Genomic DNA, 25,496 nt, shown 5'->3' with positions numbered 1-25,496 from the left:
TTAGAAGAAATTTTAACTCCTACAGTGTAGTTTGCCTTCTTAAAACAGAAGGTATTTGCGATATTTCGGCTTTAAGTGAGCGACTGTGATCTCCCACAATGCACCACTACTGAATATGCAAATGATCTCTTTATGCCCCTGAAGCCAGGCTTACATCCAGAACCGCTGGTGTATAGTAAGCCTATAGCTTATAAAATTTACAGATCTACATCAACAAAACATGCAGATAGCCTGTTTAGGACCGTTGGACTTCCTCAGTACATGGCAGGGACTGATATGACTGTATGAGATAGGGCTTGGACCAGTACAACAGAGTAACCAAGCAGCTGAGGGTGACACAAAACCAATAGGAAAGTATAGGGGACTAAAAGAGTCCAAAAAGCCCTCCTACTTAAAAGCCAATGCTCAGCGCAGTTTGCTTAAAGGGACTCCGAGCTCAGAAAAAAAAGGAAAGTTGTACTCACCAGGGGCTTTTTCCAGCCCAGTGCTGGTCGGGAGGTCCCACGCCGGCGTCCTGGCTCCTCTCCTTCTCCCCGCTCCGGAATGGCTGGCAGGCCGCAGCCCGGGCGACACTCTCCCGAGTGTCGGGCTGCTTCTTCCTCATATGACGCGGATTACGTCACACGCCGGCCGCCTCGCGTCATCACGGCGGCCGGCGTGAAAGTACTGCGCATGCGCGCTTTGTTCGCGCATGCGCAGTACTTTCACGCCGGCCGCCGTGATGACGCGAGGCGGCCGGCGTGTGACGTAAACCGCGTCATATGCGGAAGAAGCAGCCCGACACTCGGGAGAGTGTCGCCCGGGCTGCGGCCTGCCAGCCATTCCGGAGCGGGGAGAAGGAGAGGAGCCAGGACGCCGGCGTGGGACCTCCCGACCAGCACTGGGCTGGAAAAAGCCCTTGGTGAGTACAACTTTCCTTTTTTTTCTGAGCTCGGAGTCCCTTTAAAGGGGAACTGAAGAGAGAGGTATATGGAGGCTGTCATGTTTATTTCCTTTTAGACAATACCAGTTGCCTGGCAGCCCTGCTGATGCTCTGCCTCTAATACTATTAGCCATAGCCCCTGAACAAGCATGCAGCAGATCAGGTGTTTCAGTGGTTCAGACTTTAAAGTCAGATCTGACAAGACTAGCTGTATGCTTGTTTCTGGTTTTATTCAGAAACTACTGCAGAGAAATAGATCAGCAGGGCTGCCAGGCAACTGGTATTGATTAAAAGGAAATAAACATGACAGCCTCCATATACCTCTCTCTTCAGTTCCCCTTTAAAGGGAATCTGAAGTGAAAATAAACTTATGAGATAATTATTTGTATGTGTAGTACAGCTAAGTAATGGAACATTAGTAGCACATATATGAGTCTAATATTGTTTCCAGTACAGGGAGAGATAAGAAAAAAAAATCCAGTAGTTATCTATGCAAAAGAGGTTCTCTGAGCTCTCCAACTCAACTTGGGTCGCTGTTTTCTGGAGCACTTATACATCAACGAAACAGCCAGAGACAGATTTTAATTTTTACTGCTGGGAAGTTGAAAGGGTCATTAGCTCTGCTTGTGTTATAGTACACAATACAGTACACAGTACACAATAGTAAAATACAGAGGCCTTTATGCAATTCACGTTTTCTCCTGAGTTTTCTCCTAGGTGATAACTTTTCAACCTCTTTTTAGATCAACTTTTAGCACTTTGTAATTGAAAAAGAACCAAAACGTAGGTGGAAAAGTGCTATCAAAACTATTTTAAGTATTTTCTTGCTTGCTGGTGGTTAAACAAGCATTTTATAGACAAGTTTGAAAATATCACCTTGGAGAAAATTTCGGTGAAAAAGTGAATTGCATATGGGCCAGAGTGTGACTTGTAATTGTAAATATTAGATAATTATGCAATGTTATAAAAATAAGCTATATATCTAAAAATTAAAGAGACTGTAACAACATTTTCAGGCTTATTTCTTCTATCCTATAAGTTCCTATACCTGTTCTAATGTGCTCTGGCTTACTACAGCCTTTTCTAGTTGCACTGTCTCTGTAATATATCTAATCTTCTTTTCTTTGTCAAGCTTTGTCAGCTCATAGAGGAATGTGCTGCCTCTGCTGTGATAGGGAGAAGTTATGCATGCCCTCTTCACTCCCCCTGCAGGCTCTGTGTGTGTGCTTTGTTTATTAATCTAAGTTTTCTGAGTTTGTGAGGCTGAGGGGGGGGGGGGGGGAGGAGCTGCTGCCTGTCACATGCTAATCCCAGAATGGAGTGCAGATAATTCACAATGTAATAAAAACTTGTAGTATACTGTAACATGATATATATTTACACAAACATCACTTCCTGGTTAGCGGCCATGTTTTTTGTTTGTAAACACTGCCTAAAACTGGCGATTAAAAGCCAGGATTGCGGTGGGGAGCGGCGGAAATGGCAAAGAAAAACCCAGGAGATCACAGTGATTGGTATGTTTTTTACTGTACAAATCAGACAGTACAGAGTCTCTTTAAAATATGAGACTATTTTCTTTGCTACTAACGTTCTATTCAGTATTATCAGTGATGAGCGAAAATGCAAATTATTCTTTTCGCTGAATTTTCGCCAAAATAAGTACAATTTTCGCTTCGACAAGCAAACATTCGCCCGAATATTTTAGCGTTTATTTTCGCCTAATGTCAGTGATTTTTGTGTTAAATTGCAAAGCCCCCTTATAACCTAGAATCACCAAATTGTCAGGGTAAGTTAAGGAGAACCAAGCACACTGGATGCCAATGTTAAGGAGGACAGTGGGTATAAGGGGAAAAATATATTTTTTAAAAAGACCTTATAGTTTTGGAGAAAAACAATTTTAAATTTACGATAGAAAAAAAGTATACATTTGTTATTTTTTTTTTTTTGTTAAACGCCTACATACATAGTGGTTTGAATAAAAACATTTTTATATGAAGTGCACATGTCAGTATTATTACAGTGGCAGAGGGGCGCAGCGGCTCAGTCAGAGTGACCATCATCCCCATAAGTCAGAAGAAGTAGGCAGTGTACACATCCCATAAAATGACAGTGCTAGACATTTTGATATTTTACAAATATATTTTAAATAGTGTTGCTCGGATACCAGTTTTCAAAATCCGGATCCGATTCGGATCCGGATGCCCAGATATCCGATCCGGGTCGGATATCAGAGTTCAAAATTTTCTGATCCGAATCAGATATCTGACCCTAGTATCCAGGGTATCCGGCCAGATTCGGATATCTGGATAGAAGAACCAGAAGTGGCCTTTAAATTGCTTTAAACACGTTTTTTAGGGTAAATGAGGCATGTAGCATCATTATGTTTTAAAGGGAAACACTAATTGATGATGTGGGGACTTAAAATCTCCCCCCCCCCCAAAAAAAAAAATGGCTGTCAATTAACATCAGGACTAGGTTCTAGACAGCGGTCGTGCAGCCCACATTGTGTCCAAAGTCCAACTGCACAACTGGGACATGACACTTTTCAGCCCAGACACCTCCAAACAATTATGCAGAAATTGTGTTTTGGGTTAAATACAGGTGGTATCAGCACAGCAGCAGTGGCCTGTGGCACCCTGGCGGTGGGAGCAGCAAAGGCAGCAGGAGCAGGGCAATGCAGCAGCAGCAGGTGTAACGTCTGACAGTAGCCCTTGGCACGTGATCCTTGGTACTTGGCACGTGGCCCTAGGCACGTGGCCCTTGGCACTTTTTACTTGGCATGTGCGACCTGCCACGTGCAAAGTGCCATGTGCAAAGTGCCAAGTGCCAAGTGCCACGTGCCACGTGCCAAGTGCCAAGGGCCACGTGCCAAGTGCAACGTGCCGAGTGACAGTCAGACAGCAGAGGAGAAGACACTAACTGTCACACTGGCACTGCTCAGCAGCACAGCAGTTCTGTACTAAGCTAACACAGTAGTACTACTACTCTAACAACTACTAGCACTGACTGCAGTACTACAGTACTAACTACACAATAACACAGTAATCCTATTTCCTAATCCCTAACCAATACTGTAGCTAGCTAAGGCTAATAGCTGGCCAGCAGGCAGCAGCTGCCCTGGTCTGTGCACAACACACACACATGGCAGCTGCAGCAGGCATGCAGCCCACACTATGACTGTCACACAAGGAAATCAAGCTAATTAACAATACAATAGTGTAGTGATAGTGAAGGGGTTAATCACTGAACAGCTTTAAGTTTATCACTGTGTACAGCACTTGCTAGGCCAGCAGCACTGGAGCATGTCTCTCAGTGAGCATTCACACAAGCAAAGACGATATTTCTCATCATGGCAGCCCTCCTTATTATACAGGGGGGCTGGCCAGGGTTCCTTTCTGTGATTGGGTGCCAGGGCTTAGGCTGGGAGCCCTCTGATTGGCTCAATGAGGTCAGGTGGGGCTGGCCAGGGTTCCCCTCTGTGATTGGTTGCTAGGGCTTCTGCTGGGAGCCTTCTGATTGCCTCAATTATGTCATCTTCTTAGTTACAGTATTCAGATCCGGATATCCGCATGATATCCGCGGATATCCTGGTATGCGACCAAATATCCACAGATAACTATCCGGATAGCTGAAAAAAGGTCGGATATCCGGGTTACTGCTGTCTAACCCCTCCATTTAATAACTGGAATAAACTGTTGTTTTTTGTTCCTAGAGTTTGTTTTTATTTGATTATGATTCTTTTCAAGCACACCAGAGGTCATGGGTGTTCTTTTATGTATTACAGTTATATTTATGGAAAACCAGTTCAAGGCTTGATGGACCTTTCTATCTGCAAAGCAACTTTGCCTTTATGGATTCAGAACTATTTAAGTGAATTGCTAGCTGCACCGGAAAGTACAATGCACTATCTGGAGGATACAGGTGACTGCGAGCGGGTAAAGGGTGTGCAGGTGAGTGCAGCTGTGTTATGGCCATAAAATGGAGTACGAGAGAATGTGCCGCCGGGAGACTTGGGCGCAGGATACAGCCGATATATGGGTTATCCTGCTGCTGCACAAGTTCCCGGCGACATTAAATACTATTCTCCCTCCAGGTCCACGTGGATTTTGGGGAATGATGTAATTCGGCTTCCAGCTATTGCTGGAGGCCGAATTATAGTGTTTTAAAAGTAACTTCAGCTCTGTTTTCTGACGAAGTTACCCACTGTGTGCCGCTATAGCCTTAATTCCTATTACGGTCTAAGGTGACGCCGGCTGCACCCAAATCTCCTACCCTGGGTTGCCAGTGTTCGACAAAATGAAGAATTTTACTGCAAAAATTAAAGTGATGTTATCGATGGCAAAGAGAACAGCACTAGTGTAAGCCAGGGCTATAAAGGAGTTGATGAACAAAAGCTTTTTCTTAAATCAAACCAAATGCTCTATAATCCAATCATTGGTAAAGGGTAGTGGAATCTGCAGCAGTTTGAAAGGCCACGCGCCGCTAGAAAAAGTCAGGGCCAGGCTGAGGCAGAGGCGAGAGAGGCTCTAGCCTCAGGGCGCAGTGTAGGAAGGAGTGCAGGGCCAAGGCAGAGTCGAGAGAGGCTCTAGCCTCAGGGCGCAGTGTAGGAGGGGGCGCACAACTCATTCAGCTATCATTCCCTTGTTGTGTCTGAAGCAGAGAGAAATAAGAAAAGGGGATATATGGCAGTGAAGCAGGCCAGATAACTAGAGGTTAAGGTGTTGGGGGCCCTGGGGCACCTCTTGGTAATAGCAATCAGTGTGTGATGGCTGGGGTGGGGGGGGATGGGGGGCGCACTTTGGGGTCTCAGCCTTGGGCGCTGGAGGACCTTGTCTCGGCTCTGGCAAGATTGATTTGTGTGCCAGGTGTCGGCTACAATACTGAATACAATATTTTCTCTTGTCTTTCAGACAGATCATCAAGGTTGTTTATCTGAAACATTCGAACTTAGTCTATTGAATATCTCGCAGGCACATCCACTACAGTCTTTAAAAGTGGAGGCTTCACTAACAGAGGGGAATACTGGTGAGAATCAGGCATGAAACTCTAATCTTGTAAAATGTATATGTAAATGAGTCATTCGAGATCCTCCCCTGAGGATCCCAGCTCCGCCCAACCACACTTGTGGAATAAGGTCATGTGTTTCCAAGCTGAAAAGGAGCTGGACACCCCTCCCCCCTTACTTACCAATTTTTCAAATGGGCCAAGCCTGTAATGAAGTCTTTCTATAACCAGCTTGTACTTCTAGATTTGAATCTGAACAGTCCCTGTATAAAACAAGATCAATCTGCTAGTCACTGCTTTAATCAGCATTTTTGAAAAGGATATTGAACCTTTAAAGAGAGCCAGGTGGGCACATAAAATTAAAAAAAATGTAGGCTACCTGACCCATGGGGCTGAGCAGATCAGGTAGCCACAAAAACCGTCACTCCCCGCCGCACCTGTGAGCTGCACTGGCCCACTTTCACTTGTGATGTCTGGGTCACAACGCTGCAAGGAGAGATTGTGTGTCTCTTCTAGAGTGTAGGGAGGCGGGGGAGTGGCAGGGGGCGCAACAAGGGAGAGAGAACTGCCCAATGGCAGCTCTGGAAACCCTGCAGGAACGCCCTTGGTGGGCGTTTTAAACAGGGAATCCCTCTGCCCTGTGTCTACCTCAGAGATAGTGAAAAATATTGTTGCTAATCTCGGGAGGCTATAGTGTGGCGGTGGGGGACAGAGATTGGCAGTGTGGGGACACGGAGGAATGTCATGAGGCAGAGAACATGCCTCTGTGTCCCTGTGTAATACGCATGATCCATTCTGATATGGAGATATCTGGGTGGCATATAGGTAACTATGAAAGCAAACTATTAGCTTACGCGGACGACCTCCTTTTGACATTAACCAATCCCCTGACCTCTTTCGAAGCAGCAAATAAAATAATAACTGAATTTTCCAAATACTCGAACTATAAAGTAAATAATTCTAAAACTACGGTATTAAACATAAAAAGTCTCGCCGAAATATTGAGTACCCTTCAACTTCAATGGCATTCATTATACCAATTCTAATATTAAATATCTCGGTATCAATTTATGTAGTGATTTCAATGATCTATTCAAACATAATTATACACCAGTGCAAAAAGATTGTGAGAAGATACTGAGTAAAATGAAAAATGCCCAATTTAATACAATTGGGAAAATCAACTTTATAAAAATGAAAATTCTTCCTAAAATAATATTTATAGTACAAAATGTGCCAATAAACATCCAGAGGAATTGGTATAATGTCTGGAACAATATATTTCAAAATTTCATATTGAGAACACCAAACCGCAGAATTTCATATAAGATAATAAGCAGGCACAAGAAATTGGGAGGAATGGGGGCACCAAATATTAAACGATATGCCCAATGTTTCCAATTGCAAAGAATCTTAGATCTCAGGATATGCGACCCGAAGAGATTCTGGACAACATATGAAAGAAGTCTGTTTAATTACGATATGTTGGATTCGTGGCACCCCCACACGGTAGTAAAACTCCTCCCTTCTATCAGCCATCCATTATTAGCACCTGCAATTAAAACCCACATGGAAGTTATAAGATCTATGTCAAAGAGCAATAAAATATCATTACTAACCACTCTACGCAATAATCCAGATTTTCAACCTGGCTTAACCTCAGGGTGGTTCAGGGAAAGTGGGCTCCCTCGAGACGTTAGAATCCTAGACTTGGTTGGCCACAAAGATTCCACATTGAGGGAGATCTATAACATAGTCAGAATGGATAATGGGCTTTGGAGCTCCCAGGTCAGGAGCTACCTTTCCAAACATAAGGATAATATAAGTAAAACCATAAATATGTATGAAAAGTGTTTTCTTCATTCGAGGGTGGGGAAGGGAATGACAGCAAATTTATATTTTCTTCTTGACAGTTGTCAAACTGATCCTCTACCTAAGTTCTGTAGAAGCTGGGAACAAGACCTAAATCATATCATAAACTTGGATTGGGGAGCAGTATTCCAGGAAATTTGGACCCCCAGCTATACCTCATTTCAACTTGTTAATTATAAACTCATGACGAGATGGTACTTCACACCCTCTAAGATGGCTAAATTTAAAGGCGGGAATGGGAACTGTTGGAGATGTCTTCATCCGCGTTTGGTTCATATATGCATATGTGGTGGTCGTGCCCGGTTATACAGAACTTTTGGAGAGAGATAGGAGGTTTCATTAAACTTCCTTCCCCTTTTCATCCCAGTACCGCTCTATTGAATTGCATGGAACCTGACAGCTTAAGACATGCAAATAAACTAGTAACCCCTGCAGCAATTGTGGCCAGGAAACTTATAGCAAAATCCTGGAAGAACCCCGAAGCTCCCAGTATGGAAGAGTGGATATGGATGATGTCAGATTTTCTACAAGGTGGCGAGGGCAGTGTGGAAGATGCTGGCACCAACAAACAAATGGAGGAATGGAAAATTGCATGGGAAAAAATAAGTAACATATAATATGCAGTTAAGTATTTGAAGTGGGAGGGATGAGGAGAAAAGAACCAAATAACCACTATATTACCAACTGAAATTGTACGGATGAATGGATGGATGAATGTGCAGTTGCATGACTATATGTTGAAGTATAGAAGGCACTTATATGAATGTGTATGAAAGGTGAAATAAGAGTAATTGCTTTGCTTCTCAGCTTAGATATGTGACCTGTTTGTGCATGAGGCCTGTCCCCCCCATTGGGCTCGGTCCGGCCCTGATGGCTCATGCATGGAGGGCATGCCCATAAACTAAGTGGGTGGTCGGAAAGGGATATTAACCACTTAATGTTAAGATGGGTAGGTGGAGTTTTTTTTTGTTGGTGTTTGTGTTTTGTTTTTTCTCTTCCTTTCTTTTTCTCTCTTACTATAATTAGCTTGATCTGAGCCACTGGTGAAATATTTGATAAATATTGTAGTGATGATGGAGTGAGGGAAGGGGGGAGGAGAGGAAAGAAGATCAAACTATGATGCAGACCTGCGACCCACGTATGATGGCTTCACAGCTGTCACATGGTCATATCTGGGTCACATACCGGCTGAGTTTGAAAAAGAAAAAAAAAAAAAAAAAAAAAAAGGTAGCCACAAAAACCGCCACTCCCCGCCGCACCTGTGAGCTGCACTGGCCCACTTTCACTTGTGATGTCTGGGTCACAACGCTGCAAGGAGAGATTGTGTGTCTCTTCTAGAGTGTAGGGAGACGGGGGAGTGGCAGGGGGCGCAACAAGGGAGAGAGAACTGCCCAATGGCAGCTCTGGAAACCCTGCAGGAACGCCCTTGGTGGGCGTTTTAAACAGGGAATCCCTCTGCCCTGTGTCTACCTCAGAGATAGTGAAAAATATTGTTGCTAATCTCGGGAGGCTATAGTGTGGCGGTGAGGGACAGAGATTGGCAGTGTGGGGACACGGAGGAATGTCATGAGGCAGAGAACATGCCTCTGTGTCCCATCTGCCCCCCATAGAACCGCCGCTGGTTCTCTTTAAAGTGGATCCGAGATAAACTTTTACTCATTGCATAATTGTGTTCTTTTAATATAGTTTATAGGGCATTCCTCAAGCCCAATACTTTTTTTTTGTTTTTGTTTTAATACTGTAATTCCCTATAAACTAAACAAGCCTCGCCCACAGCTTTTCAGAGTGCCTTGGCATTTTTAGACAGTAGCAAGGGCTTATGGGAGCTCAGTCTGGGCAGGAGGAGGGGGAGGTGTTACTAGCCAGATATTTCAGAGGCAGAGGGGAGGAGGGAGGAGGAGAGGGGATTAGGCTGAGGGCTGGAGATGCTATCACCTTGCCTGTGTGTAATGTGACAGAACATGGCCGCTGTCATTGCATCACAGGAAGAAATAATCATATTCTGCTGAAGCTGTTTGCAGATAGATTTGCTGTGTAAACTATCTAAACTTTAGATAAGATATATAAACCAGTTACTTGTTGTAGTTAGTTTTTCATCTCAGATACGCTTTAAGGCTGCCTGTCTTCTTCTCTGATCCCCTTTTCTCACTCCTGCTTACAAAATGTCTCTTGATCCTCTCCTCTCCTCTGGAACACCCTCCCTCAACACATCCGCCACTCACTTACACTTACCTTTTTCAGGAGCGATCTGAAAACTCACCTCTTTAGGCAAACCTACTCTCCTACCTAGGACACTTTAGCCACCATTTCTACCATCTCATACACAGCTTCCCTTTCCTTACTGTCCTGTCTCTTAAACCTATAGACTGTAAGGCTTTTTGGCCAAAGCGGTCTTCCTCTTTTTGTCTCACAATGCTATGTAATGTGTGTGCATACCTCCCACCCCTGTGCAAAAATCTGTAGTTGATTTGTTCACTAATCACTACATTAGCAGTAATCCACCATTGTCTTGTATTAACTGTTGTATTGTTATACCCCGTACAGCACCACATAACATGCTGGTGTTTAAATAACAATCATTTATAAATCTCATTCTAATTCTAAACTGAGTTTCAAACCACTTTCATACCAACCATATAACTGTCCTTTCTCCACAGGTGACACGGAACAAGCAAAAACTTTTAACGTACTGCGTGGCGCTGAAATCCTAACATTTGTCGAAAAACATGAATTTTACCAGAAAGGAGTTCCTCTTAATGTGACGGTAAACCAACAACAACAAGAAAAAAAAAGTTTTCAGGGCCATATGCAATCCAGTTTTTCTCCTGAGTTTTCTCCTACAGTAGGAGATAATTTTTCATCTTCGATTTAAAACTTGTTGTACTTTACAATGGAAAAAGTACCAAAAAGGAGGTGAAAAAGTACTGTCCAAATTATTTTGAGTATTTGTTTGCTTGCTGGTTATTTAAGAGGCTTTGGGCCATAAGCAATTAACTTTTTTTTTCCTGAGTTTTCTGCTAGGTGATATTTTCACATTTCATCAATAAAATGCCTTTTAACCACTTCCCCACCCCTGGGATGAGTAAATACGTCCCTGCAAATTCCCATATCTTCTTGCAGCAGCGTAGCTACTTCGTCCCTTGCTGCTGCACCCAGTTCCCATTCATTGACCTAAGACCCCGTGTGAATGACCGCCACCATCTATTAGACAGCACCACCATTCACAAAAAAGTATACTTACACAACCACGCATTACTTAGTTGTAATACTACGCATACGGAAGTTATGCGCAAGGACCTTTTGTGGCCAAATAGTAAAATTACATCGAAAAATATTTTTTTTCCATGAACAGACTTTTTTTTTTCATCTAGAATTAACCCCTTACATTCCACACACCCCAATAGTTACCCCCCCTTCCCCCCCCAAAAAAAAATAAATTGTAAAAAAATATATACATAAAGTTACCTTAGGGACTGAACTTTTTTAATATGTATGTCTAGAGAGCATATTACTGTTCCTTTTTAAATTATTTGCTTGTAATTAGTGATGGAAGCAAAACTGAAAAAAATGCACCTTTATTTCCAAATAAAATATCGGCACCATACATTTTACTAGGGAAAAATTTTAAACATTGCTAACCAGAAAAAAATTGGTAAATAAAATGGGTGGATTTTAATTACAGTAGAACGTATTATTTTAAAACGATAATGGCCGAAAACTGAATTATAATGAATTTTTTCCAGTTAAAATGCAGTTAGAATAAAATAATTCTGAGCAAAAAGTACACCCCAAAGAAAGCCTAATTGGTGGCGAAATTTCAGCCCGCAGGTTGTTTTCAGCTTATGGACGAGAGGAATTTTCACATTTCAGCTCTTTTCCCATTCATTCCCCAATACTTATATCCCTACTTATCACAACAAAATGATATATACCTTGTTTTTTCACCACCAATTAGGATTTCTTTTGTGTGGTACATTATGATAAGAATTATTTTATTCTGGATGCATTTTATTGGGAATAATAAGAAAAAAAATGGAAAAAAAAATACTCAGTTTTCGGCCATCATAGTTTTAAAATAAAACATAAAACTGTGGATAAAAGCCACACATTTTATTTGCCCATTTGTCCCGGTTATTGCAACATTTAAATTAATTAAATTATATCCCTAGTACAATGTATGGTGACAATATTTTATTTGGAAATAAAGGTGCATTTTTTCAGTTTTATATCCATCACTAATTACAAGCCCATAATTTAATAATAATAATATAGCTTTCTTGACATACATATTAAATGTTCAGTCCCTAAAATCTGTAGGTGTAATTTTACTCTTTGGCCACAAGAGTGGCACACTATTTCATATTGCATACAATAAGTACGCTAAATAGGAAGTAATGTGTGCCTGTGTTACTTCAGAAGTAACGCAGGCATCTCATTGATGCCGACAATCACGTGGACCTCGAGGGGGCAAGTACTGATTGGCTCAGGGGACTTCTGTCCCCTGCCACCAATCCCCGTCACCAGAACCATTGCGACTGCGGGCTTCTACCCGCTGTGTCATGCACAGCTCCATACACTGCACGGACAAAAGTCTCACATGCCTGCGGCTACAGCTGCATCAGCCGCAGGTGTGAGACTCAAGTCCGTATTGCTGAAATGGTTAAAAGATGATATTTTACAATTTCGGCTTTATCCTGATCCCTTTTTACTGGCACCCTTATTTAATGTATGCCTCCCAGAGGGTGGAGAGGGGGCAATTAAATACCAATATACATACAGCAATATATAAACATAGGAAGTGTTTATAATGCTGTAAACAGAACAATATACATAAAATTAAATATCCTCTTGAATTTCATCCATTCTTCTCTATGTCATTGCGTTGCCTCTTAGTGAATATTAGTGGCATTGTAAGAGTTATGTGCAGTGCTTTGCCAGAAGGGAATAAAGTTAATCACATGTTTCTCAATTTTGCTACAGATACAAGTTGTAGACAAAAGGGGCCTACCCAAGGCTTCTGAAAAAGTTTACTTAGTGCTGGGGTTTGAAACAAAAGACAAGACCCTGTCTGCACTGACGGATGAGAATGGTCTGGCGGTGTTCATCCTTGACACCTCAAAATGGGATGACATGGTTTCTTTAATGGTGAGTTGCTAGGTATGTAATGACCCTAATTAAACATAGACATAATTTTGCATTAAAATTCACTATGACGATGCAAATTCATAATGGGAAATATAAGGAAAAAAACCATCATTAATTGTAATCATTTGTAATTTTTGCATAATTGTGGTGTAATTTTGTGCTGACTTAAGCGGTTATTACCAAAGCCCCCATACACGATATTCTAAAGATATGCAGAAATTTTGGTGGCAATAGCATGTATCCGGGATTTACTATTAACCACTAAATTTAACACAAAATGACACGAAAAATTATGTGAGAATTAAGTGAAATTATGAATGATTACACAAAATCAATTGAATTTACAAATATTAATTACGTATGGTCGTAATTGCAAACATTTACGTAAATTTTTCTTAATCGTATTATGATTATCACTTACCTAATTCAATCATTCTATTTTCCCCAGTATTCAGGTATGGAAGACAAATAGCAATTATAAAATATTCCTATATGATTTTTCCTATCAGAGAAAACATCCAGGGTAAAATAAGAATCATAAGGGACACACAACCGTATCATTCTGACAAAACCATCCAGAATATTTACAAACTGATCATGTGATCCTATTTTATGTCTGCTTCTGTTCTACATCATTTTGCCTGTAATATAAACTAGTCACATCGGATTAGTGATCAGCAGAAATTGTGCATAGTCATCATTTTCCATTAAATTCACAATGGTGATGCAAAATCGTAATGCGAAATTTTAGGAAACCTCTTAATTCCGTCTGCCGTAATCAGGAACCATCATTTTATGTGACTTTTGTGTAATTGCGTTCCAAATTTAGCGGTTAATAGCACAGCCCTAATACATGCTCTTGTCCCCAAAATTGCTACATGTGTGAAGGAGTATAGAGGGTAAAAGTCATAAATAGAATTTAGCAAAAAGACCTTGTACTTCTTGAGAAAATCTCTTTAAAAATGCAAAGGAAAAATGTTTTTTAAACTGTCATTTTTCTAAAGAAAAAAAAGAAGAAAAAACACTTTTCCTTTGCATTTTTAAAAGCGATTTTCTAAAAAAGTACAAGGTCTTTTTGCAAATTTTTTTTTTTTGACGTGTATCCACTGTTCTCCTCAGTATGTAGAAATTTGGTGACAATAGCTTGGGGGCTTTGCTATTAACTGCTAAAGTCAGCATGAAATTACGTAAAAATTATGCAAAATCACTAATGATTACACTAAATCAGTTGAATTCATACATCGAATTTAGGTATGGGCATAATTGCGAAAATGTATGCAAAATTTTGCATAATTGTAATTAGCTGATTAAGGTCATCACTGCATTCGATATTTAAAGCAAACCTTTGAAATAAGCTGACGAGGTAACCATATGTATCCTAATCCTAAAGCAGACTTTCGTGGAATCCCATAGTCTTATTTTGTGTCTAAAAGTTAAAAACATGTTTAAATATTTTGCTGTCTCAGGTAAATGTTTTTTTCTATATATATATTATACACTGTATAATGTGCTAGGCTAGTGTTAGGTCTGTGTGCAGGCTAGGCCTGCTAGCCTAGGTAGCCTCAGCCTACTAGCCTCCTGTAGGTAGGTTAGGGATTAGTTAGCTGTTGTGTAGGGTAGTTCATTTGTACTGTTAGTTGATTTAGTGTTAGACTAGCAGCTACAGTACTAGTTAGCAGGCAGGCCAGCATCTGTTTGATTATTTTCTGACTGTTGTGTCTGCCTGTATTGAATTGTGTGACATACAGTATTTTAGCGTCACTGTCTGTCACTCTTGTTAGTACCACTGCTACTTATCCACTGCTGTGTTACGTTTATTTACTCCACTACTACTAGTGTGTGTACTACTCCAGCCAGGCAGCATCTGTTTCTGACTGCTGTCTGAATTTCGTGAGTGTGACAGACAGTCTTAGTGTCACTGACTATCTGTCACTCTTTTCTCAGTTAAGTGTTGTTCTTGTAGTTCATTCACTGTCACTGACCGTTTACGTGCAGTGAAGTGAACTACATGTCATCATTCGTGACTTTTTGTGTGACTGAGTGACGTGTCTACTAGTTAAAAAAAAACAAAAAAAAGTTGTGGAGGAGGGAGCAGAGGCGCAGCAGCAGCATGTTGCGCACATTTTTGCCATGGGTAGTCGTCGCTGGCCCATTGAGAAGAGTCAGGCACAGGCTGTCGTGGAACTGATGGCGGAGCAGCAGGCCACCAGTTCCAGCCAGACCTCCAGCGAGACCAGTGACACCACCAGCACTCCGGTCCGCAGCAGCAGCAGCTGCCCGCCACCACCGCTTGAGGTTATGTCGACCGCAGTAGCCAGCCTGCCCTCACTGAGCTTGCTGTTTACCCCAAGGACCGCGAGCGACTTGAGGGCTGTTGTGGCAGAGTTTGAGGAGGAGATGATGGGGACAGGCGAGGAGGAGGAGTGTAAGATAGAGGAGGTTGTTGTTGGCGAACAACAACCTGATTTTGATGAGGAGGAGCCTGATCCAGGGGATGTTGGGGCAGAAGATGTGGTTGGGGGCTCACCGCCAGGGTCCATAGAATAAGGCACTACTGCCATGCGCCACTAGCTATTACGCCCCAAATTTAGCTATGCTGTGGCAGAAAAATAATTTTAAAAAAATTAGGTTAAGTACAAAAGGAAGAATAAGAACAAGAAAATTAAGAAGAACCAGGTGAAGAAGATAAGAAGACAAAGAAGACGGTGAAGAAGAAGAAGATAAGAAGAAGAAGAAGATAAGAAGAAGAAGAAGAAGAAGAAGAAGATAAGAAGAAGAAGAAGAAGATGATAAGAAGAAGAAGAAGAAGAAGAAGAAGAAGAAGAAGAAGCAGGTGAAGAAGAAGAAGAAGAAGCAGGTAAGGAAGAAGAAGAAGCAGGTGAAGAAGAAGAAGAAGCTGTTGAAAAATAAGATGGGGTGGTGAAGAATAATAATAATAATAAGAAAAAGTAGAAGCAGGTGGAAAAGGAGAAGATGGCGGTGAGGAAGAAGAAGAAGAAAAAGAAGAAGCAGGTGGAGAAGGAGAAGATGGTGGTGGTGAAGAAGAAGAAAAATAAGAAGCAGGTGGAGAAGATGGTGAAGAAGAAGAAGATGGTGAAGAAGAATAAACAAACAAATACAGAAAACAAAATGTTTTTCATCAAAACTTTTTTTTTTTTTATTATTATACCTCCACACATAAATAACCGGTTCAGCACCGCAGTGCCGAAAATCTCATGCATCCGAGCAATGTTCACCTCCCATTCATTTGCCTATAACTTTATTGCTACTTATCACAATGAATTGATCTATATCTTGTTTTTTCCGCCACTAATTAGGCTTTCTTTGGGTAGTACATTTTGCTAAGAATTATTTTTTTCTAAATCCATTTTAACAGAAAGATTAAGAAAGAAATGAAAAAAAATCATTATTTCTCAGTTTTTGTCCATTATAGTTTGAAATTAATATACGCTACCGTAATTAAAACCCATGTATTTTATTTGGCCATCTGTCCCGGTTATTACACCATTTAAATGATGTCCCTATCACAATTTATGGTGCCGATATTTCATTTAGAAATAAAGGTGCATTTTCTCAATTTGCGTCCATCACTATTTATAAGCTTATAATTTTAAAAAATATAATAACATACTCTCTTGACATGCATATTTAAAAAGTTTAGACCCTTGGGTAACTATTTATGTTGTTTTTGTTTTGTTTTTAATCGTATTGTTTTTTAATAAAAAATGTATGTGTGTAATTTTTGGTGTTGGAGGGAAACTGCTTATTTTAAATGTAAAATAATAAAATTGTTTAATTAAAAATGTATGTGGGTGCAGTTTACTATTTGGCCACAAGATGGCCACAGTGAAAAAAGTCCTGGATGTGAACGATCTCGCACCCAGGAACTAAAATTCAGAGGAGAAGTTTCCTGGGGGCAGAAATACCGCGCTCTCTGGATAGAAAGCGTTGGTATTTCTGCGGGGAAGTTAGATCGGTGAATGGGAATTATTTAATGCCTAATTATGACTCGAATGCGAATTCGAACAGGTTTCCACAATTGTGATCACGGCCGAATGTAGATTTCCGCAAACCCTGATTCAAATTCACTCGAATCATGATTGGGGGTATCCGAGCAACCCTGTCAGCCACACAGACATCCCTAAAGCTCTATTACAGAAAACGGTAAAGATTTATTGCGGATTAAGGGGTCATTAGCTACTCTTTAAAGGACACCGAGGCGAAAATAAACGAATGAAATCTATCTTCTGTCTCCTAAAAATGACTTTTTAAGATACTCCACAGTTTTATTTTATGTTTAAATCTACTTTTTAAGTTTTAACTGTTTTATTGTTTTTGCTCAATGACACATTCATTCAAGTATGCCAGAGCTAAAATCGACGAACTTTTGACCATTTTTATCTCTTCTCTGCTCCCAGAAGCTATTTTCTGCTAGGAAAATGTTTTATAGCTGGAATTTCTTATCAGTAAGGTCACACTGTAGTCACTGGAGTCAGCGCTGAGTTAGCCAATTACATACCTGATGTTTAACTCTTTCAGGCAGAGAAAGAAAAAAAGGGACACAGCCTAGTTATTTGTGTGCTAGGCACTGTACATACACATGTCTATCTCATCATGTCACCTCGGGTATCCTTTAGGAAGTATCCTGGGATGAAGTGCAATCCAGGGTTAGGGCTCGTTTCCACTCGAGCGAATCTGCATGCGTTTCCTGCATGCAGATTCGCTCAACCAATACAAGTGGATGGCGCCGTTTCCACTTGTCAGGAATTCTGTGCGGCTCGCTCTGCAGAAAAAATCTGCACAGCAGAGCCACCAGAATTCGCACGCCGCACACCCGCACGCGAATCGTCGGTCATGTAACTAAATAGGAAAACCTCAGCGCTTTTTATAGTTGTTACTCTCACTGCTGAAGCCTGCAGTCACCCAGTGCTTGTTGGTTTATAGTGACCACCACCAAAAGGATAAAACCACAAGCCAGGATTAGTAAAATTTTAAAAGCAGGGAGTTGACAACTTTATTCATAAATCACAAATGTTAAAAACAATCCACTTACATTGTGGGTCCATGCAAACTGGACCCTTACTGCATCAACAAGCCTATAAGGTATCTGCACTGACTCAGATATCCCCTGATGACGGCATAACGCCGAAACCTGGTAGGGAAGGAGAGACGGGCTATCTCTATCGAAACTAATCGTGTGTTATAAGGTGCACTTGGACTCTGAGTCAGTGCAGATACCTTATAGGCTTGTTGATGCAGTAAGGGTCCAGTTTGCATGGACCCACAATGTAAGTGGATTGTTTCTAACATTTGTGATTTATGAATAAAGTTGTCAACTCCCCGCTTTTAAAATTTTACTAAGCCTGGCTTGTGGTTTTATCCTTTTGGTGGTGGTCACTATATACCAACAAGCACTGGGTGACTGCAGGCTTCAGCAGTGAGAGTAACAACTATAAACAGCGCTGAGGATTAAAGATATACATGTGAACGTTCCATTTGTGGATTGGAATAACCTCTGGCAGCTAATCTTGTTTGTCTTGTGGAGCGCTTGATCATTTTTTCATCATAAATAGGAAAACCGCAAGCACTTGAGTCTTGCGGTTTTCCCTGCGTTTCCGCGTGCGATTTCGTCTAAAAACCCATGTCAATGCTTGCCGGCATTGACATGGTTAAAATTGCGTCGTTAAAACCGCGGGCGATTCCGCGTGAAAATCCGCATGGAAACGTCAACGAATCCGCAACCGCATGCGGATTCGTTGACGCGGTTTCCACGAGCAAATCGCGCCGCTCAAGTGGAAACGTACCCTTAAAGATCCTCTTTAACCTCCCTGGCGTTCAATTTCCCCAGGATTTCTGTGCAAAAAGTGATAAAATACATTTTTAAAACTATTTGGTCCTGTAACTTGCCATAATGTGTCAAGCAAGGGTCTAGTATACAGTGCAGGAGAGTATTGATGTGTATGCACTGTTCACAGCATGTTTTGTTTGGATGAGAATCTGTCCATACCGCTAGGGAGGTTTTAAGTTACTTTCAAATCATCTCACCGTTTTCCCATTTTATGCAGCAGCCAACGTTTTGAAAATAAAGTGTTACATGAGTTAAAAAATAAAATTAAAATTAAATAAAAAAAATAAAAATCTTTAACATTCTATTCCTAAGGGTTCATTTACTGAGGAGGAGAAGGAAACAGAAGATAAGACGAAGAATAGTAAGGGGGCATTTTACTGGGTGTACCCCTTCTACTCAGAGAGTAACAGCTTCCTGAAAGTAACTGCGCATTCAGAATCCCTGCTATGCAGTACTCAGCAATCGGTAATGGTGGAATACATCATCAACAGACGCAAGCTGGACCCCAGTGCCAAGTATCAAACATTCTATTACTTTGTGAGTATCGGATTCACTTACAATATACAGGTTATTCCTGTGAATTTGGCATTCTGCTAATTATCTAGCTGGGCATAGACAGTACAAGCCTTTTTGCTCTCTAGGTGGCCACTAACGATCCAATTTCTAGTGAAAAAAAATGTTCAAGCAACCAAATAATTCTGTAATTCGGAAGTGAAATATAATACATTGTTCATACCTGGGACATAACTAGAAATCACTGGCCCCCCCTGCAAAACTTTGGATGGGGCCCCCTCCCCTCACTTTCTGCACAGGACTGAGAAACAATGTTATTCAATTGGCTAGAGCACACTTAAATGTGGTTTCCCCATACGGATAAAAACAGAAAGCAGTAAAGCACTGCAGGCATTCTCTCTATCAATTACATTAGCTTCTGTGATAAAACCTGCATGTTTTCACACATACAGACACAGGTGTGCAGAAAACGCATACAGAAAACTGCCAGTTGAGTGCGCTCCCAGCCTCAGCTTGTTACACTCACTCTGTCCATCTCTGATGGAGCAAAACTGGCTCTGCAGACTTCTCCAGCATCACTACAGTACAGAGCACTTGGGAAGGGGTAGAGAGGCTGGGGCCACGGCACACTGAATAGGGACGACTGTCTACAAATCTTTGTACGATTCTTTATCAGTGGCTGAGCAGACACAGACATTAGAACAATTGTGCAGAGAGCAGAACATTTTGTTTTCTCTCCGTGCCCTTAGTAAGTTGTTAGTCTCTCAGGGCAGGAAAAAAGGAACTTCTTACTCCATAGGGCCCCCTGCAGCTCTTGGCCCCCCTGCGGCTGCATCCCTTGCAGGGTCTATTGTTATGCCCCGGGTTCATACACCATAAATGAACCAATCTTTGCTTCCTATCTATCACAACCGACAAGAAAATTAAAATTTTTGGTTCGTTAAAAATCCAATTGGACAACTGTTTTTATAATCGTTCATAATCGATTGTGCCCATCAACAGAGATTATTTACAACCAATCTGATCACAGAGAATTTTCTGATCACTTGAACAATTTTTGCTAGAAATTGGACCGTTAGTGGCCAACTATATGTACACTAGTGATGTCACGAACCTCCGATTTTCTGTTTGCGAACCCCGTTCGCGAACCTGCACGGAAGGATCGGTTCGCGGAAAAGTTCGCGAACCGCAATAGACTTCAATGGGGAGGCGAACTTTGAAAAATAGAAAAAATTATGCTGGCCTTAAAAGTGATGGAAAACATGTTTCAAGGGGTCTAACACCTGGAGGGGGGCATGGCGGAGTGGGATACATGCCCAAAGTCCTGGGAAAAAATCTGGATGTGACGCAAAGCAGCGTTTTAAGGGCAGAAATGACATTGAATGCTAAATTGCAGGCCTAAAGTGCTTTAAAACATCTTGCATGTGTATACATCAATCAGGGAGTGTAATTAGAGTACTGCTTCACACTGACACACCAAACTCACTGTGTAACGCACCGCAAACAGCTGTTTGCATAGTGATGGCCGTGCTGGACTGGTGCGCAACATGGCCAGAGTGCAGGCCGTGGTGGTTTTCCAGCCCATATGGTCTCCGGGCTGTGGTAGCTCAATGATAGAACAACAGTGACTGTCCAGCTGATCAAATTTGGTCTGTCCACAATGAAGCAACGACCTTATTATCTTCTTGTATGTAGGTAGGCATAGGTAGGTGTCCCAGTAGTTAGCTAGGCATAGGTAGGAGTCCCAGTATAGGTAGGTAGGCATAGGTAGGTGCCTCAGTAGTTAGCTAGGCATAGGTAGGAGACCCAGTATAGGTAGGTAGGCAGGCATAGGTAGGTGTCCCAGTAGTTAGCTAGGCATAGGTAGGAGTCCCAGTATAGGTAGGTAGGCATAGGTAGGAGTCCCAGTATAGGTAGGCAGGCATAGGTAGGAGTCCCAGTGTAGGTAGGTAGGCATAGGTAGGTGCCTCAGTAGTTAGCTAGGCATAGGTAGCAGTCCCAGTATAGGTAGGTAGGCATAGGTAGGTGCCTCAGTAGTTAGCTAGGCATAGGTACAAGACCCAGTATAGGTAGGTAGGCATAGGTAGGTGTCCCAGTGTAGGTAGGTAGGCATAGGTAGGTGCCTCAGTAGTTAGCTAGGCATAGGTAGCAGTCCCAGTATAGGTAGGTAGGCATAGGTAGGTGCCTCAGTAGTTAGCTAGGCATAGGTACGAGACCCAGTATAGGTAGGTAGGCATAGGTAGGTGTCCCAGTAGTTAGCTAGGCATAGGTAGGAGTCCCAGTATAGGTCGGTAGGCATAGGTAGGTCCCCTAGTATAGGTAGGTAGGAAGTTGTCCCCGTATAGGTAGGTAGGTGCCCCAGTAGTTAGGTAGGCATAGGTAGGTGTCCCAGTATAGATAGTTAGGCAGGGCCTGGCTGGCACAGTAATAACAATTACCAAGGTCCAGCTAGGGCTGTATAATGTCAGTGAGCAACACACACACACAAAAAAGCACATCAGGAAAACATTAGCTCTCAAAAGAGCTGTTGAGGGGTGCTATTTTAGCAATAACAATCATCCAGGAACAAGCCAAGAGCCTAACTAATCCTTCCCTAGGAGAACAATCTGCAGCAGCTCGCCCTAGTCTGTCTAATAGCAGGCACACGAGTGAGTGTCATGGCCAGCGAGCCTGCCTTATATAAGGGGGGGGGGGCTCCAGGGCTTAGTGTAGCATGAATGGCTACAATGTGCCTGCTGACTGTAATGTGACCCTCATAGTGCATTATGGGGTGAATCGAACTTCCGCAAAAGTTTGCTTGGTCCAGGCGAACGCGAACCCCCAAAGTTCGCCTGGAACCGTTCGCTACATCTCTAATGGAAACAGCATTAGTGGGAATTATTACAAATATTACAATTAATAGAATTAGTTGAAGTAACATTGAAGTGAAAAAAGTATGCTATCATTAATTGTATGTGTAGTACGGATAATTGTTAGAACGTTAGTGGCAAAGAAAAGAGTCTCATATTTTTATTTGCAGTTATATGTTTTGTTTTTTTAACATTGCATATATGCAGTTTACACACAACACTCTGTATTTTCAACCATGACACTAGAGCAGAGCTAATGACCCTTTGAACTTCCTTGCAGTAAAAACCTTATCAGAAGCTGCCGCTTACTGTTTCTTTGAAGTATAAGTGCTTTAGAAAACAGCACTGTAGGCAATCCAAGTTGGGTTGAACAACTCAGAGAAGCTCAGTGCTGGGCCGAAATTACGCATGAGCGTAATTACGCATCGTAATTCAATGTAAATTTACGCGTAAGCGCTACGCGTAAATTACGGTCTTACGCACAATTATTTACGCGTAAGCAGTAGAGTGGTATCGTAATTACACTGTCTACCGTAATTGCTAGGTATGCATAATTTTACGAACACTTACGCGTAATTTTACGCGTAATTACTAACGTAAAAACTCCCCTTTTCTAAGAGTAGCCAATCAGTCAACATCCTAAGCAACCAATAGTATCTTCTCCCGCCCTTCAGTATAAGCATACGTTTTGACACATACGAATGATATGTACGCAATAACTGTCACATTGACGGCTATTGCGTACATATCGTCCGTATGCGTAAAAAAATACGCATTAATGGGTATTACAGCACTACGCGTAGCATCGTAGTGTAAGCGCCTACATTACGGTATCCTTACGCATAATTGCGTAAGTTTACGCGTAATTACAGTGATGTACCGTAGATAATTTCCTACGCCGTAACCGTAATTGCGTAATGCGTAAAATTACGCGTAATGATCCGTAAGCGTAGATTTTTCCATTACGACCAGCACTGGAGAAGCTCTTCTGCATAGATAACAAGTTTATTAACTCTTCCTGTACTGGAAACAATATGAGACTATTGGAAACAATATAAGACTATTTTCTTTGCTACTAATGTTCCATTTCTTAGCTGTACAATAAAATTCATCATCTCAGTTTATTTTCACTTCAGATTCCCTATAATGAACAGGAATTTTGCACGGGCTGATTCCTGACCACCTATTCAATCTAAGGGGGACTATTTGGTTATCTATACTATCTAATGGCTACTCCTGGTTGCCTGTAATATCTAGGGGGGACTCCTAGCCATCTACAGTATACTAAGGGTGACTCCTGGCAACTTATACTATCTAAGGTGACTTGATTACCTATACTATTCGGGGGGGGGGGGGGGAACGACTCCTGATGATTACCTATACTATCTACGGGGGATTCCTTGTTACCTGTACTATCTTAAGGGTACTCTTGGTTACCTTTACTATCTAAGGAGGACCCCTAGTTACCTATACTATCTAAGGGGGCTCCTGGTTACCTATACTATCCAAAGGTGACTGCTGGTTACCTATACTATCTAAGGGTGACTCCTAGCTACCTATATTATCTAAGGGGGACTCCTGGTTACCTGTTGTATACAAAGAGGGATTTAGGTTTTGGAAAAGGGATGGAAGATGGGTCCTAGTAGTTTTGCCCAGTATGGGGCCCAGCAGTGGTAGGATGGTGGCCCTGCTTATAGGAATAGTATACTTTTTCTCTCCCAGTCCATTTTTCATGTCTTACTAGAAAGTTAACCCCGCTGACAGCCTGACATCCTGATGTTATAGATAATGTCGGTAGTGGGAATCTCATCTTACGGAGAATACAAGCTGGACACTACAGAACTTTCGTCTGGCACTGGTGAGTTGTGAGTTTACACCTTAATCTGATCCTTGTTTTGTATATGTAGCCTCTGGTCTTCTGTATTCCGCTCTCCAACAGGAAATCAGCTGATGACTGGAATAACAATGCATATAAACAGGACAAAAAGCAGTTCCCTATTAGATTATTTTTAGAGTGAAGAATCCGGTTACTATAATTCTACAAACAGAAGAATATGGCCACGGGCTGAACTTTGTCTTCAATACTGTTCAAATAACATAATAGCATGCAACTTAGCACCCAAACGAATTTGAATTTACTTTTTTTTTTTTAAATCAATTTAAAAGATATTTTTTTTTAAATAAAAAGCCTATTTTTTATCCCCCCACACTCCAAAAAACAAACACACAAAAAAAAAACCCCAGCCTATTATACGCATTAGATTGTGAGCAGTTTAGAGCAGTGATCTGCAAACTTGCCTCTCCAGCTGTTAAGGAACTACAAGTCCCACATAGGGATGCTCGGAAAATTCCGCGGAATTATAAATTCCGTGATTCCGGCCGGAATTAGGTCAATTCCGATTCCGGTAGTCAAATCGGAATTCCTATACCTCTCAAACGGAATTCCGCGGAAATTTTATAATTCCGACGGAATTTTCCGGAATGACATAAAAATCTCTCTCTCTCTCTCTCTCTCTCTCTCTCTCTCTCTCTCTCTCTCTCATTTTGGGTTGAGGGCCGGGTCAACATAAAATGATGTAGAAGTCTTTGCGGACCAGACAGTGAAGCATACCCAGGTGACAATCTGCAAGCCAATTGGACAGCAGTGTCACCTGATGTGGAATTTGATTGGAAACCAGCAAAATTTCTGCTTTCTGGCTTCCATGTGGATGAGGGGTGCTGCACTGCTATTCCATATGTGGACCACCAATATTTAAAGATGTAGCTGACTGCATTTATAAGCAATACATTTTCTGTGTGGGGGGCCGGTAAGAAAGCCTTAGGGGGCCACATTCGGCCCGCGGGCCTTAGTTTGAGGACCACTGCTCTAGACCATCAACCACACTCAGGGCCAGGCTTTAGCATGTAGTGTGGTCAGAGGTGGGACAAGGTCCTTCAGCACCCAAGGCTGAGACAGCAAAGTGCGCCCCCCCATCCCTCCCACCCCAGCTGTCACACACTGATTGCTATTACACTAAGAGGTGCCCCAGCCCCCCCCCCACCCCCAACACCTTAATCTCTACTTATCTGGCTTGCTGTCGCTGCCATGTATCACCTTTTCTTATTTCTTTCTGCTTCAAACACAATTGGGAATGACAGCTGAATGAATTGTGCACCCCCTCCTACACTGCGCCCTGAGGCTGCAGCCTCTCCAGCCTCAGCCTTACTAGTGGGTAAGACAGATACCTACTTCCATGCAGTGTGGTTCATGGTCTAGAGGGTAAGACAGATACCTACTACACACTAGGTCCTGGGTTCAAATCCCAGCTATGGTATATAAATAAGCATGCTTTTCAAAAAGTAC

At 41.9% G+C, this 25,496-nt stretch overlaps 1 protein-coding gene across 1 annotated transcript in view; it reads left to right on the top strand.

Moving 5' to 3' along the window:
- Positions 1-25,496, top strand: part of LOC137535930 (alpha-2-macroglobulin-like) — a 203,547-nt gene that overhangs the window by 52,060 nt on the left and 125,991 nt on the right. Inside the window, exons 8-13 of the mRNA XM_068257820.1 lie at positions 4,707-4,872; positions 5,833-5,947; positions 10,456-10,562; positions 12,779-12,943; positions 19,104-19,328; positions 23,939-24,011. Of these exons, the coding sequence (XP_068113921.1) occupies positions 4,707-4,872; positions 5,833-5,947; positions 10,456-10,562; positions 12,779-12,943; positions 19,104-19,328; positions 23,939-24,011 (851 nt within the window). The remainder of the gene's footprint in view (positions 1-4,706; positions 4,873-5,832; positions 5,948-10,455; positions 10,563-12,778; positions 12,944-19,103; positions 19,329-23,938; positions 24,012-25,496) is intronic.

This window comes from Hyperolius riggenbachi, chromosome 10 (genome assembly GCF_040937935.1).
Source record: "Hyperolius riggenbachi isolate aHypRig1 chromosome 10, aHypRig1.pri, whole genome shotgun sequence".
Lineage (NCBI taxonomy): Eukaryota > Metazoa > Chordata > Amphibia > Anura > Hyperoliidae > Hyperolius > Hyperolius riggenbachi.
The sequence above is the reverse complement of the archived record's forward strand: the minus strand, read 5'-3'. Positions and strand labels throughout refer to the sequence as shown.